This window comes from Carassius carassius, chromosome 8, assembly GCF_963082965.1.
Source record: "Carassius carassius chromosome 8, fCarCar2.1, whole genome shotgun sequence".
NCBI lineage: Eukaryota > Metazoa > Chordata > Actinopteri > Cypriniformes > Cyprinidae > Carassius > Carassius carassius.
Genome location: NC_081762.1, coordinates 26,055,837 through 26,072,896, shown reverse-complemented (window position 1 = coordinate 26,072,896; position 17,060 = coordinate 26,055,837). Strand labels below are relative to the sequence as shown.

At 37.4% G+C, this 17,060-nt stretch overlaps 1 protein-coding gene across 1 annotated transcript in view; it reads right to left on the bottom strand.

Moving 5' to 3' along the window:
• The window catches only part of LOC132145651 (low-density lipoprotein receptor class A domain-containing protein 4-like), an 81,136-nt gene that overhangs the window by 47,431 nt on the left and 16,645 nt on the right, over window positions 1–17,060 (bottom strand). The window contains exon 2 of the mRNA XM_059556815.1: window positions 2,397–2,853. Coding sequence (XP_059412798.1) covers window positions 2,397–2,436 — 40 coding nt within the window. The 5' untranslated portion in view covers window positions 2,437–2,853. The remainder of the gene's footprint in view (window positions 1–2,396; window positions 2,854–17,060) is intronic.

Below are 17,060 nucleotides of genomic sequence, written 5' to 3'. Positions count from 1 at the left end.
AGACTACAGTATATTTGTGTATGTGTATGTGTGCGTGAAGTGTGTGAGCAAGCACAAGCATCAAAACTGAGTAGCTTCGCTCTCTGTTGCTAGGCAAAATCATGAGCAAATTAAATCAAATCATATCAACACAAAAACAGTGGCAGCATACATCTCTTTGATTGGGATGAAATGAGCTTAAATTGATATTAAATGAAAAGCAACTTCACTGATCATGCTACAGACATATATCTAACAAATTACATGATATTTGGGTTATTTATAGTATTTGTCTAATTACTTTGACTAGGCTTTAGAATTGTCTCTCTGAAACGTTTTAAAGCAATAAACCAAGGTTATTTTGTATTTTAGTTAAACTTAAGTTCAACAGTTTACAGAAAGCAAGTACTGTCATTATTTACTCACCCTTATGTCATTCAAACCTGACTTTCCTTCTTGCATGGAACACAAAAGAAGATATTTTGAATAATGTTCAAGCTGCAACGTTTAATTGATGAATTGAGAAAAAAAACTAAGAAATCCACAAAACTGGCATAAAAGTAATCACCTATTCATAAAAAAAAATTCACAGTTATAGTTGTTCAAATTTTGCATGTTAAGGCATAAACTAAAGCTTTGTTATAAGCGAAGTGTCTTCATGTGCCATGTTCGGATTAAATGCAAAGAACACTACACAAGTCACTACCTTTTAAGAACCATTTTGACATTTTCTTTGTGCTAAATTTCAAACCAACATCAAACGGTTAATTAGTTTTTTCGTTAGTAGAAGCATTTCATTCTGTTGTGATTTCTTTGACTGACAGGTTGCCTGAGACCGTGGGCCGGCGCTCTTTCCCCTCAGCTGGAGAGCCCATCACATGCTTTTGAACAGAATGTTCTGGTTTTCCATTTCTCTCCATGATGAATAAAATAGCAGAACATTGTGACCCCGGCTCAGCTTGGGGCCCGTCCAGTTGTTAAAACAATATCCTCTACCTCAGGTCTCTCAGGAATTTTTGGATGTATGGGTCCAAATTCCAGTCCAAGTTCAAATTCCACATCTGATATTAAAAGCTGGATACTGGAGTATTTTCAGTGTCAGCACTTAGCCAGCCCCAAACAAAGGCAGAAGTTTCACTTTCTGAAAAGAGTCTCTTTTTTGATCCTTTTGAAACACAACCCTACCAACATGATAAGGACCTCTTGCAGTTAAAAGTCATGTATTCTCAAAAAAACAAAGGTGAACTAAGCAACTTTTTTTTAATAAGTAATTTATTTCACTTCATACTAACACCCATAAGGCATCATATGCCGTTTTTAAAGGGGTACCAATGACACTCCAGCCTCACTTCTCTTCACATTAATGAATGAATGAGGCAAACCCTTCCCTGAGTAAATCTGCACCTGAAAAGCAATCAGTAGCAACTGAGTTTTACAGAAATGCTCAATGTTTTAAATAATAAGGTAGTGATTAGACGATGATGTTCAAATTAGTTGTGGAAGATGTGACTCAGTTGACCCATTGCTAGGACCTAGACCCCCTTAGTTACTGTTGCTACGTCCAACAAGCCGTGACACTCTTAAAAATACATTGTAGAGCAAAGAGGACACTACCAGTTTGCCAACAGACAAGACAGAGCAGGTTACTTTTGCAATAAAACAAAGTCTCAGCTTTAAAATGTTGTAATTTTAAGAAATTCAAATGTGTCATGACAGATCCCTGTAGCACCTCAGTTCAAGCGGCACATGAACCCATCATCTCTTTCTCTTTACTAGTTATAGCACAAAATAAACATGAATGAACATCAGAAGGTATCTTCTTTCAACCGCGGAAACACATCAAAACACACAACTTTTGAAGTCCAAGTCCACCAACATTAATCTACTCTTCTGTCTGGTTTGTTTGTGGGACAAAATGGCAAATTTTGTGTTAAGATTGGTCAGATTGCCAATCAAACTCCTGGCGAAGGATGAAATAAGAAGAAAACGATGATGGTGAAGCAGCAGCATTAGGTGACAATATAAAAAAAAAATTATATATTATTATAATTATTATCATCATATTTATTAATAATAGTAATAATAATAATAAGTAGTAGTACAGTGGATATATTTTCCCACCTAGTTATTAATAATAATAACATAATAACAATGTAATAACAATGAAATAAGACAAAGAAGAGTAGAGTTATTATTATCCAAATTATTATTGTTGTGGATATAAAAAGGAAAAATTACAGTAAATGACTGGAGAAACTATGAGTACCCGCCTGATGGAGATAGTAAGTAATAATTGATGAAGAGTCTTCATTTTCAATTGTACATCAATTTTAGCATGTAGCTGAAAGTATAATTGATTAAATTACGTGTAAACCTAAACTTAATTTACTTAGGGAACCTATTAAGGTGATTCTTACCTGTGTTATTATTTGTGGCTGGGTAGTCAGCTGCCTGCATACTGCCCTTGCAGTAATGCTTTTGACTGCAGCTTTAACCAGTCTGGTAGAAAGAGTGTTGCTGTGTGACCTCCATTTTGGATCCTCCGGTTCAGCTTGTGTGTGACAGATACTCTATAAACCCTCTGGGCAAGGAAGTGCTGGATTTGTTAAATGACCAGTTAAAAAACTCACTGTGGTAAAAATGCTTACTAAATGAGGGATACTATCCTCCAAGCCATGGAAATGCAGCCATGGCCAACTGTGCAAAGTTTCACTCTAGAGCTTGGAAGTGTTCGACGTGTCTGCTAGAACTGTCTTTCTTTCCACTTTTCAGGCTTGGCATGTGAGTGACACAGATGCCCATAGGCACCGTCCTATCCAATGTGCCAGGGGTGTCATCCTTCTTCAGGAGTGCTGGAGTTTCATCTTAGGAGAACTGTGGAGAAAAGGAGAAAACTGGTTAACACGATTATATTTGAACAAGTGATTCCCGTTCCCCTTGGCTGGTTCATTTCAGAAGAGAGCCATATGGAAGGCTACACTGGAGAAACAACCTTCTTTATTTGTTCAGATGCAAAAACACAGCAGGGTGGCACTTTGAAGTCTGGAGATAAAATATAACTGGGGGTGGCGTGCACACCTCTGAAAGTAAAATCATCTCCACTTCAAACACAAAGGGGAGAAGAGAAGCCCCCTCAACAAGAAAAGGCAACCAAAACAATGTTGGCAAAAAGTAAAAATATGTAGCAAAAAGACAAAGCAAATAATATGGATATGTGTAGGTCAGCTCTGGACAGTCTGGGTTTGCTGGCTGTTATCCATCAACGCACCATGTGATAGTCAAGCCCTTAGGAACTAAAGACCCTATAGACATCTATGGTAGAGTCTGCATCGACGTTACATTGACCCTAGAGTCTAGGGATATTTTCAGAATTGGATTTCCGAATGGGGGTCTAATGCTTTTTCATGCTTTCTGAGTTATTTACAAAATTGTAAAAAGTTGGATTCTCATGCTAAACATGGCAAAGTTTCAAAAAACAATTTTGACACGACAGTATTTCTATGCCAAATACACTCCTGGGTTCGTAGTTTCGGAAAGTGTTTGTTTGTTCCCATCATTTCAGTGATGAATGTTTTATAAACAAGGCCCAGTTTGATGCTGGATTTGCACATCATTTGAAACTGAAAGATGGAGCGGTCCCAGCGATAAAAGATCCCGGTCATGATTCGGAACTGCAGGTGGTAAGTGAAACAGCATTAAATTTATGTGTTTTGCTGGCAATCGGCACGCAAGTGCTCATGACTCTTTAGCTCTGCCCAGGGCACACCTCCAGGAGCTTGGCTGCTTTCGGAGAGAATTTTAAAGCTGTATCTTTTATAAATATCATCAAACTTATGACTCTTTGGAGATATGAAGGATGCAATACTACTGGTTCTCAAGGTTAACATGAGATTGAGCAAAACTGTGTGTTATGTCCCCTTTATCGACTAGTTGGTTTAAGGTTCACTCCTCCCCGACCTGACATGTTTCATAAGGTGCATTCTGACATTCAGAAACAGCTTAGGTGAAGCACAATAGGATTGAAGTCGGAGTATTTAAAAGTTGGACTATTTTTACCCTGACATATTGTCTTAAAAGTGCAAGCCTTACGAATGCACAAAAACAGCACAAGAAGCAAAGCGATGGACAAAGACATCTATCTGAATGCAGAGTGCTGTGGTGATAATAAAAGCAATGTGAAAAGGCTGAAACCAGGTCGTAAAAAAGGCCCTGTGACCTGACTGACCAAATCAATGCTATCAAAGTGAATGCTCCTTAAGAAAGATGTCTGTCTGTGACCCTGCAAACTTATACAAAGCTCAGGTTTGAGAAAACCAACTGGTTTTAAATATATATATATATATATATATTTTTTTTTTATCTCTGAGCAGAATACCGACTACTTATTTGTGTACGCAGATTTAAATAACAGTGGAGTTGATTTATAGCGATAAGGATGTGGAAGAAGGAGTGTGAGTGAAGTTTTCTTTTTGTCCCTAGAACAGAGTTAGTTCATTGTTTGACTGACAGCTCCGATATCAGCCAGCACGCGCGAGCCAAGACGCTCCCTCGCCTCTCTCCTTCTTCTTGAGGACAGTTCCTCCTTGTGTCAGCATTCTATGTGATGGATATATCTCTCTGGAGATCGGCCAGTGTGCCGCGATGCGCTGAGATGAACTGAAAATGGAAGATAGGGCCTCAGAGTAACGACTGCAGTTGATATAAAGTAATGTGAAGGACTGATCTGCATAAATTCTGCAACTTACTGTTTCAAGTGACTCTCTAAACTTTTTGAGAAGCTGACACCATCCGGAAATCCTTGAACAGAAACACTAGGTATGTCACTTTGCTGCACACAAATCATTCATATCAGTACATCTGACCACAAATCTGTTCTACAGGCCACGTCTTGTTCCTCAAAACTAGGCCAAGAAAGCACATCTATTGCTGAGGCTATCCAAGAGATATATAAATGCATTTTAGTCATGACTGAATGACAAACAAAAGGTTCTGTGAGACAGGAATCTTGAGGCTCAGCTTTGACATAATACACTGACTAATCCTTGCATTCTCCCGTCAATGGCTGCCCATACATTCCCATTACGACACAGCCACATGGCAACGCTTTCCTTTGAGACAAGAAACACCATACGGCACATTGCTTTTCTGACATTGATTAACGATCTAACAACTTCCCACCATGCCAGATAAAGGCAGTTTGACTGAGGGGCAACACACAAGCGTGCACACACAATCACATATGTTGAAACCTCCACCCAAACCCCCACGTCGTTCCACTTACTGCCACGGTGTGGACACCCAACACGCAATGTGTGAAAACAAGACCTGAACAAGCAGGAACCCTTTAGGGGGAGAGATGGATGATAGATGTTTGACTGTAATAGGGAACCAGGCTATTAGCACCTCTGGGATAATGTAGCTTAATATTTAAAGATCTTGGCTGGTAACAAAAATATTGCAGGTTAAAATTCCCCAAGAGTTGATTCAAGAAGTACCACCCTTCTACAGTCCCTTTTCAGGATGCTACAGGTGTATTTTAAATCACCCTGGATAAAACTAAATGACAAAGTAGTAAAATAGACATTGGCATTGCAGATCAGACACTTGAATGTAATTCTTGCAGTTACTGAGAGCCAAAGTACAGACCTGAGCAACGGCTTGACATGAGAGAATTTATGGAGGTTAAATACAGGTCAAGTGCTGGTATTCTGGATGCACTCAGGGGTGCTTTAGGAAGACGCAAGTAGGCCAACAAGAAGTGAGTTGTATTAGCTGCACCATGAAATAACTACTGCCTGGATGAGGAGCTTAATAGAGCAATGGCCAAGAAAAGCAAAATGGCAGACCATAATGCATTGAGAAGGGCCAGTTGTTGTAGTGTGGTCAGCAAAGTCTAGGGTGAGTCTGACTGTTTTCAGGAAACTGGGAAAGAAGACTGTAATTGACCTTCCATTGAGTTGAGGGTGGTTCTTGGCTCAAAAGAAGAGTTACGTTCAAGGTAAATGAGTCGGCAACCAGTTTGATATTTCAGAAAGGCATGCCAAGATCCACTATAAGGTGTAGAGACAGGTAAGAATAAATGAGACATGCTGAAAATAAGCAACATACTGTATGACAAGCAATGAATGCACTACAGCTCTGACTGAAAATGAGAATAGTATAGTGCTAAGTACTGAACCTTGTGGTACCTCAAAGCTGAAGATACAACAAATGTTGTCAAGTTGGTCCTTCTTCCATGACATGAGAGATTCCCATATTACATATTTATTGTTCTTGCTTGGTATTGCCTAAACGTACTGTGCGAGTCTGCCATGTCATGGAAGATGGACCAATTTTACAACCATTGCTGCCTGCACACCACAACCTATAAAACTCAAGTTCTCCTAGACGCTCATCTAAACCCCACTTCACTGCAATTTTATGTTATTACATAGCTGCATACTGCACACACCTCAGCAGGAAGCTGACGAAGAACATAAATTGAGAGTGAGGAGCCTAACTGTTTACAAGATTAAACTCTGTTCTTTCTTGTGTCTGAAGAGAGTGAAATCAAAGGAGTTCCCACTACTGCATTGCCTGTGTGCTGTTGCTATGGCCTTTCACTGTCACTAGGCAGGAATTGACATACTTATTGCCTAGAAATGACCTTTCAGTTTCAGTTTCACTATGTCCCCCTATTACCCAAGCCGACTGAGAATCCTTAACCCTAATTTCTAAGCCTAATCTTAGATTTGTCTCTGGCATCACTTAGGATAACCTCCTCACTCACAGTCCCAACAATTTATGTAACCAGCTGTCTTATGTAATCATATATACTCAACAGCTAGTGGGCAAATTATACAATGTATTTCAGAAAAGTCAACTTTGTAAAAGCTAGATTTCAGGACACAATTTATTGAGGTATTACATGTCTCATGCAACCCAAATTGCCTTCTGCACCCACACCAAACATCATTCTTGAGGACTTTTTTTTAACAAAACACTTTTCATGTTACTTTTTATATAATCATAATACCAAAAACCAGTAGTTTTCAACTACAAAGGGGGCATCATCTTGTCTCCCTGAGTGCAGCAAGCAGCGATTTTTACTGAAGATGACCTTCCATCTATTTGGCACCAGGTGAAATTTACCCTCTAGATAACTTGTAACCTAACTTTTTTTTGTTATAGAAAAATTTGGGTATTTGGAACATTCCTAAAATATTCTTATATAAAGAAAAAATATTTAGTATTTTGCTTTCATCACCTCACCAATATGCTTTAAGTAGGTGGGTCAAACCACCCCAGTTCACAGCCAATTTAACAGCCTTTAAGTAACTGTCATCAGCATCAAAAAGAATAGAGACTGTAATAAGCACTCATGCTGTTAAGCCAATAGTTGGCATAGTTCCTGCTTTTGGGGTAGGAGTGCCCACGTAATAACCCAGCAAGAATATCTGATAAATCTTTTATCTTACGTAAGATTCCAAAACCCATCATCGTCTCCGTATCTGCTCTCCCATGAAGGATTTTCTTCTCACTTCCCCTTCAATCTGTTGTTCTTTATTATACAGAGCTGTGAATCATCCGGATGTGCCAATCTCGGATTTCATCCTCTCAGGCATATTCTGCCACATAAACAGTGCTCAAACACGCACTGATACTAACACAAACCTGCAGATAACCAGCAGGACCTATTTATAGAACACCCACCTACTCTCAGACTATAATATTTAACATTGATCTTTTTTTACCACTTGACCATCCTGAACTGGAGAGGCACTCATACACACCTGTTGTCCACAGCGACCACTGATTCATTACAATCCTGTCATGCTCCCAGTGTGACACAAGCCTTTTGCCTTCTCCATTAGATGAGTCACAGCTCAATTAAACCTCCCCTGCCAGACAGACACACACACAATTAAAGCAGGCGAAGCGCTCAGGAGGGCGGCACTGGCTATAGCAGACCTGGCCTCAGGCAAACGTCTCTTCCAGACTTTTGACTATCACCATAAAGTCTGGTCCAGTTTTTCTGGTAGAGCCCTGCCCAAAACGCATGATGTAACAAAGTGGCAAGCAATAAATATAAATCCAGGACTCGATGGGTGTGTTTCACTTGCATTAAGAAATTAAAAATAGATGCATGTGAACTGTAAAAAATATTTAGCAGCTCCTTCAGGTCTTTAAAAAAAATAAAAACAGTTTTATGAAATTTAAGGTCAGAAAAATCTCTTAAATTGTATAACAAACATCTTAGTTATAACTTTAAGAGGTCTTAAATTCGGTATAGACAAACAGGAATTACGATACAGCATAATGTGATTAAACTTCAAAACTCTATGACTTAATAAAAAAAATATATGAGCACTGCACTTTCCAAAGTAAAAACGGGGCACTGTTGCACATTCTACAGGCTCACAGTTTCAGAGCAGTTCACAATCAATGAAAACAGCGTATGCCAATAGACTGCTCTTGATGAATTGTTACTTTATAACCTTTAAACCGAAATACACTGTAGATGGTTGTAAGAGTGCATATTGTATCTCCCTCATCTATTTGAATGAGCGGTCAGCAGTAGTAAAGAATAGACATTTCAAAATAAAAGTCCCTGTGTATTTCAGATTTGTCCCGGATTATGCATAATGTTTTATCATAGTTTCTTGGTTATTATTGGTATTTTGGTTACACAATAAACTGTATCTGGCATTTATATAAAAATAGGTGCTATGTTACAGGGAGGGAAAGACTAATGACAGTATTTAATACATTAAATATATAGATTTTGTTTCAATGAAATCTTGCTGGCCCAAAAATGCTCAGATAGCACAGTATCTTGTGAACACATTTGTTTCCAAGTGAAAACCTGTGCCCTCTGACCCCAGGAACTGGGGAAGCAAAGCCAGCCAATGAAAACTCAGCTTGATATTTTACAAAGTGTTTGCAATTTTTATGACTGATACTCATTGTGGATTTTTCGTGTGTAAAACATCACGTTTCATGTTTTCGTGTGTAAAACATGAAATTCCTGTATATATTTGTCACTTAAACTATTGTAAATAGATTGTCGCCCCCTGTAGTGGACATTAAGTGTTACGGCCTTCATTGCTCAGAAAACAAAAGTCAATAGGATTTTTTGGGAAGTTAAGTCTGAGCAGTTATACAGCAACGAGTCAGACGAGTCTGAAGATCTGAGCTGAATTTGGTACAACATTAAAGTTCTAGTCGGTGTCAATTACTCTCATAATAACTAATAATAATAATGTTTAAATATACTGTATGTTGGCTTTCTCAAGCCCAACAAAGAATACTAAGAAGAGAAACATCATTCAATTTAGTATGTAATTAAACTAATATTACTAATTTATTTCATAAATTTAACTATATTAATTTTCACAATTAATTATTAATGTCACACACACATACCTGTACCTAGTGCCTTTAGACTTAAAAGACAAAAGTAATAAATGTTACAGACATATTATCATGAAACTGTTCAGTTTATTATTGATTTTGATTTCCTCTTCACTTTTATCCAAGGAGACATAACTATTTGCACTGTATTTACAGTGGGACAATATTCATACAATACTACAACCTAGAAACAATTTAAAGGGGTCACTTGCAGGCCTCAGCAGCACGAATTATGTACCCAGCCACATCTGTTTCAAATATTATGTTAATTAACAGTGAGCGGTGGTTTCAGACATTACTCCTATAAGACTCTTATTCTGCCTGAAAGAATGAAAGACCGAGTTGAAGGCGGAGCGATTCGACCAATCAGATGAAAGCAGCGTTTCAGCGCCGCCCACAAGTGCGCATGAAATATTGAAGCCATAAACCGATTTGTAAACCCCAAAAGACAAAATGAGATATAGAGCCAAAAACTAATTTTTCGTTTGTTAAACTAAACGGAAAAATGAATAAACAAGCCATTTTTCCATTTATCGTTATTGAATTCTAATTAGGAAATGATGGGCTTTGGTTTGGTTCTACTAGCGATTTGATGGGAGACCAACAGCCAATCACAATTGACCTGTAATTTTCCGATTGGTTGATTTTGTGGCACACTTGTAACGCTGTTGTAAGTTGAGCGAGCGTGTGTCAAGAGTCGAGCGCACACAGAATTAAGAGGTTGAGAGAGAGAGAGGGGGACGTGACAGGAGCGCAGAGAATAAGTTTGTGAGAGAGCACCTGAGTAAACTGCGTGAGAGGGGTTATTACTGCGCATTAATATGGATAATAGCAAGCAAGCAAATACATTTATTGAGCACGGAATCGTTTTTTCTTTGCTCAATCAAATTTTTTTTTTGTGATTGTTAATTTCTGTTCAAAATATAATTTAATGTGCTTGCAAAATATAGTTCTCTGTGCTCAAAACGTACAAGTACTCGCTCAGGATTGTGGCACAAAAATAACGCCATAGTCTGCCAGCCTCAAGACTGATTTATCAAGACACAGAGAATGAGGCAACCCCCCTTGTGCCATCTCGCTGTCTGTTTCAAAAACACAAAGTCCCAAAAACACCCCCACCGCTGCCACAATCTCATTTTCCTCTCAGACAAGTGCTTTGCAGCCAGGGCTAGACAAGTCTCACACACTCTCATGCCGGGGGGGGGGGATTTATAACACATGATGCTAGCGGAGCATGTTGGAGGTAAACAGCAACATCTTCTCTTTAATTTTATTTACGACACAATAAAATATGGACATAAAAAACGTGGGAGGATATCTCTCCCCCTCCCTGTGCAAAAACTTCCATCTCTCATCCGCATCATTATCCGTCTGCGTCGTTTTCAATCGGCTGGCGAGACAGAGAGCTCACAGGGGAAAGAAAAGCCAGCAGCACATTTTTAATCTCCACTGTGTTCCTGACGAGAGAAAAAAAGGACAAAAAAAAAATAGGAATGAAAAGGCAGAGACTGAGAGAGAAGTGTTGCAGTATCCATACTTTGAGTTGAGTTATGACAGGGGCTTTTTCCTTCACAAAAAAGTACTGTGCCGATATCAAAGATCAGTAAAGTAACAGCATGGTATTTTTGATACATACCATAGAACTAGACATGTGCCGATAATCGGTAATGAGATATATCATGGTAATGAATATGCATGTTATTGTTATCATGGGCACTTTTAAATACCGTGAATAATTATATATTACAAATTGTTGCGAATTTTGAATGCATTTTAAGAATACTTTTCCCATCAACTGGTCAAAATGCACAACACCGCTCTATGCTGCTGAAGAGACGCGCTGAATGAAAGCACATTCACTCTCTGACAGCAGATGGCACAAAACTGCAGAAAATTCAGCCGTTACCGTGGAAACCCCATAAATAAAGCAGCTGCTTTACTTTCTAATACGTATTTAAATAGCCATTAAGATTTGTGGATTTGATTTGGTGTTCATCGCAGTGCCAAATACTTATATTTAGACTTAGTAGGCTATTTATTTTGAAACTTTTTTCTCATTTTAATCTGGACTACAACATACCCTAGATATTGTTTGAAAATGTTTTGATTCTTTATTGTTCATTCAAACTTTACATTAGGGCTTCATTAGTTAATATTAGTTAATTCATTAGATAACATAAACTGCCAATGATAAATTCTTCTGAACATTAATTAATCTTAGGTATTCCAATTTTTAATAACACATTGTTAAAATCGAAATTTGCAACTGTGTTATTAAATGAGCTACTATGAACTAAGAGTTGTATTTTTTTTAACAAAGATGAATAACCCCTGTAGCAAATGTAGCTATTGCTCATTGTGAATGTTGATGGTTAACTAATGAGATCTTATTGTAAAGTGATTCCTATGGGTCTTTATTGTTCTTTTGCACTTTAATCGGTGTAAAACTTTTAACTTTATATTTGTTTTCTGTATTGCTTTATTGTATTTAAATGTTAAGTTATTTTTATAATAAGTAAACAGTTATTTAACCTGTTTAACCTATTTTACCACTTTTTTTAACTAAATTTCAATACCGTGATAATAACGTCTACTGTGATAAACGCATTAGCAAATAATCACAACAGGAAAATTTGATAACAGCATATCACTACGATAGTACCAATAATTATTGAACATTATTTATCAGCGTCAGTTTGGCTGATTAGCAGGAGTGCTTTTTGAATCTTTTCCAAAATCTACTAACAGCCTTTTTAACAACTAAAAAATATTTTTGGTAAATTATTCGGTAAATATTGCTTAAAATAAGTGTTGATTTCATTTTATGTATATTATATCAGATTATCTATATCTTATTAGAGTCCGAAATAAACACTCTCCAAGTGCCAAATGCAAGTAAAAAATTGGCTTAGGTGAATGAATAAGTTGGCTGGTAACTTTATTGGGAATGTAAACAATTTATGATAAAAAAATATTCTGACCCTCGTTGATGTAAGAGATAAGAGCGTTTCAAGGTTTACAAACAGTCTATCAAATAAAACATATTTAGTGACTGACTTTGAAAAAACTTCCATCAGGAAGTTTATCTAGGATATATAAAGAGATAGTTCACCCAAAAATGAAAATTTGATGTTTATCTGCTTACCCCCAGGGCATCCAAGATGTGGGTGACTTTGTTTCTTCATTAGAACACAAACCAAAATTTTTAACTCAAACCATTGCAGTCTGTCAGTCTTATAATGGAAGTGAATGGGAATCACGGCTTTGTGAGTAAAAAAAAAAAACACACGAAAACAAGAGATAAATCATATCCAATCAAATCGTGATGGAGTCATTCTCTATTACCCCCACTAAACCCCACAGCAGGCTTTGGGGTCTCTGTTGTAAGTCTATGGGCTGAAGGGAGGCAAGCCTCAGCAAGTATTCTACTGTTCACTGCTGGACAGTGTTACTGGATCAAAACAAGTGACTTTTATACTTTGTGTCATATTTTATATCATATTTATTAGTAATATTAACATTAACATTATTGTAATATCCTCATCCATATATATATATATGGGATCTCACAGTCTTAATCTCTCCCATGCCGCAATAAAATAATAATAATAAGCACAATTTTGTTGAATATAATTTATTATGACTCCGGAGGACTTTATGCTCAAGACGATGAGAGTCAGATCAGTATATCAGGAGCTGAATCACATACTTTATCTGATGCGTGCTAATGTGTCTATTGTCTAAAGTACAGCTTTAGATAAAAAAAACAATGGTGGCTGATATGCGTCTGGTACAGCCAGATAACATGAGCTTATATATCTGCAGTAGAAACTTTCACAGCTCATTGGCTGGTGTTATTGGCTGGGTCATTGCAGACCTGGGCTTCGTTTCATCCTTTCTAATTGACCTTCTAATTCTTGCTGACAGAGATATTTATCAGTTTCTTTCTTAAAGGAATAGTCTACCCAAACATAAAAAGATTCTCAGTACAGACCCTCTAGGACTTCTGTGGAACACATTGGACTTTTATGTTTTTTAGAGCAAAATATATGGTAAGGTCTTAGTAAAAACATCCTATTTTGTGGTCCATGTAAAAAATATGGCAAGTAATTCAAGGTTTGGTTTTGTGTAAATGATGAAAAAATATTCATGTTTGGGTAAGCTACCATCAATCTCATCTCAGAGATAAATACACAAAATCAATCTCAGAGATAAATACACAAACAATAGCATGAAAGATTTGTGCAAAAATCACCGTCTAGACAGAAAATAGGAGATTGTGAACATGTTTGCCTGGTGCATGAAGACATGAGGTGTCTGTGACCTTACTATGGCCCCTCAGGTGTCAGTCGAGCGTCCGTCTTTGGGGGCCGCGAGAAGACAAGAGAGAGCTGGAGAGAGTGCATGCAAAGGGCACAAGCACATTAACGTCTCGTTTGGTGCGAGGGTGCCAGACTATAATGAATAAAGGAGGCGATATTAAAAAAAGAGAGAAAAAGAGGTGTGAGGATGCCAAGCGTTTGTAGAGACACAAAGGGACGCTGATAAAAAACCTGATAAAGTCAAAGGATGTTGGGAACAGAATACTAGTGCAGTGCTTACTTTATACTGCACTCTGTGCACTGCTTACTATTTTAAAAACAGTGTGCAGAAATAAACATTTCAAAAACTGTTGTCAAATGTTTCATAGAATTTTTGTATAAAAATATCTTAACTTATGGCAGTTTGTTAAATATTTCATTAAAAAGAAACAAACATGATATTATTTTTGGTTAATTCGTTAATTTGAGCTAATTGTCTAGTGTCCCACGCAGTGCGCTCTGGATGTAAACTGCACAGTGTTTTGCCACATGTTTAGAAGTTCATTTGGTTTTCTGGGCATACTGTGTGTTAAACTGTGTTCAGTATTTAACTGCTTACTGCATTTAATGCCCAGTGCACACTGCTTATTATATAAAACTAGCATGTGAACAGTCTAGCATGTATTTTACGGATACTAAAAACTTAAAAAATTGCATAATGCACACTATATACATTCTGAAAATGGTTAATATGAAAGTTCTGAAGGTCAAATTAAAAATATATACTTTACAAAATAAATGCTTCACAAAAATATATCTATTTTACATTTTACAAGAAATTCCAGGGGTTGGCAGACCAATCATATATTAACTTTGAAAGTTAACTTAAGTTAAAGTTAACTAAAGTTAAGATACTCCATCCCAAATGAAATTAATTTTGTCATTAATCACTTACCCCCATGTCATTCCAAACCCGTAAAAGCTTTGTTCGTCTTCTGAACACAATTAAAGATATTTTGGATGAAAACCAGGAGGCTTATGAATGTCTCATAGACTTCCAAATAACTTACACTGTCAAAGTCCAGAAAAGTATGAAAAGCATGGTCAGAATAGTCCATCTGCCATCAGTTGTTTAAATGTAACGTTATGAAGCGACGAAAATACTTTTTGTTTGCCAAGAAAACTAGTAAAACAAATTTATTCAACAATTCGTCTCTGTGTACTGTATCTCCGCATCAGCGTAGCACCATGGGGTGGAGTATCCCTTTAAATTAAACTTAAGATTAAGAAATGTGGCACATATTACTTCCGATTCATTCGTCAAACTGGAATAGAAGTATTGTGTTTATGTTAAATATTGAACATGTAATCTTGGTATTCTGTGCTAACTGCAAACTGATAATCTGCATACTACATGCAATATACACACTGCAAATGTATAGGTGAAGTATTGAACTTCATATTGAACATCTTATGGGATATAACACTCCACGTGGTGGGCTACAGTTGAATATGGAAACCTTCTGAGAGACCTAGCATGCAAACTAGGCATTCTTTGCATAACAAACTGGAAAGAAAGCAAGCCGTTTCAAACATACAGGTTTTATATGAGCATGGCCACATACATGCTAGCCATTCACAGCTGGAGTATGTACTTGTAGTTTCTGTGCTACTAGTGGTGCCAAGCAGAACTACAAATATAAAGCATGTTTTCAGTAGTGCTGTCAACGATTAATCATGATTAATCGCATCCAAAATAAAAGTTTATTTGTTTATATATGTGTGTGTACTATGTATATTTATTATGTATATATAAATACACACACACATATTATGAAAATATGTATATGTATTTACAGGTGCCTCTCAGTAAATTAGAATGTTGAGGAAAAGTTCATTTGTTTCAGTAATTCAACTCAATTTGTGAAACTCATGTATTAAATAAATTCAGTGCACACAGACTGAAGTAGTTTAAGTCTTTGGTCATTTAACAAAAACCCACCAATTCACTCTCAACAAATTAGAATATGGTGACATGCCAATCAGCTGATCAACCCAAAACACCTGCAAAGGTTTCCTGAGTCTTCACAATGGTCTCTCAGTTTGGTTCACTATGCTACACAATCATGGGGAAGACTGCTGATTTGACAGTTGTCCAGAAGACAATCACTGAAACCCTTCACAAGGACGGTAAACCACAAACATTCATTGCCAAAGAAGCTGTCTGTTCACAGAGTGCTGTATCCAAGCATGTTAACAGAAAGTTGAGTGGAAAGAAAAAGTGTACAAGAAAAAGATGCACAACCAAAAGAGAGAACAGCAGCCTTATGAGGATTGTCAAGCAAAACTGATTCAAGAATTTGAGTGAACTTCACAAGTAAAGGACTGAGGCTGGGGTCAAGGCATCAAGAGCCACCACACACAGACGTGTCAAGGAATTTGCTGAACCACAGACGACGTCAGAGGCGTCTTACCTGGGCTAAGGAGAAGAAGAATTGGACTGATGCCCAGTGGTCCAAAGTCCTCTTTTCAGATGAGAGCAAGTTTTGTATTTCATTTGAAAACCAAGGTCCTAAATTCTGGAGGAAGTGTGGAGAAGCTCATAGCCCAAGATGCTTGAAGTCCAGTGTTAAGTTTCCACAGTCTGTGATGATTTGGGATGCAATGTCATCTGCTGGTGTTGGCCCATTGTGTTTTTTAAAACAAAAGTCACTGCACCCATTTACCAAGACATTTTGCACCCATTTACCAAGACACTTCTTTCTGCTCACCAGCTTTTTGAAGATGCTGATTTAATTTTTCAGCAGAATTTGGCACCTGACCACACGCCAAAAGCACCAAAAGTTGGTTAAATGACCATGGTGTTGGTGTGCTTGACTGGCCAGCAAACTCACCCGACCTGAACCCCAGAGAGAATCCATAAGGTATTATCAAGAGGAAGAGGAGAAACGAGACCAAACAATGCAGATGAGCAGAAGGCCACTGTCAAAGAAACCTGGGCTTCATACCACCTCAGCAGTGCCACAAACTGATAACCTCCATGCCACGCCGAATTGAGGCAGTAATTAAAGCAAAAGGAGCCCCTACCAAGTATTGAGTACATGTACAGTAAATGAACATACTTTCCAGAAGGCCAACAATTCACTAATTTATTTTTTTATTTATTTAATGGTCTTATGAAGTATTCTAATTTGTTGAGAGTGAATTGGTGGGTTTTTGTTAAATGTGAGCCAAAATCATCATAATGAAAAGAACCAAAAACTTAAACTACTTCAGTCTATGTGCACTGAATTTATTTAATACACGAGTTTCACAATTTGAGTTGAATTACTGAAACAAATGAACTTTTCCACAACATTCAAATTTATTGAAATGCACCTGTACATG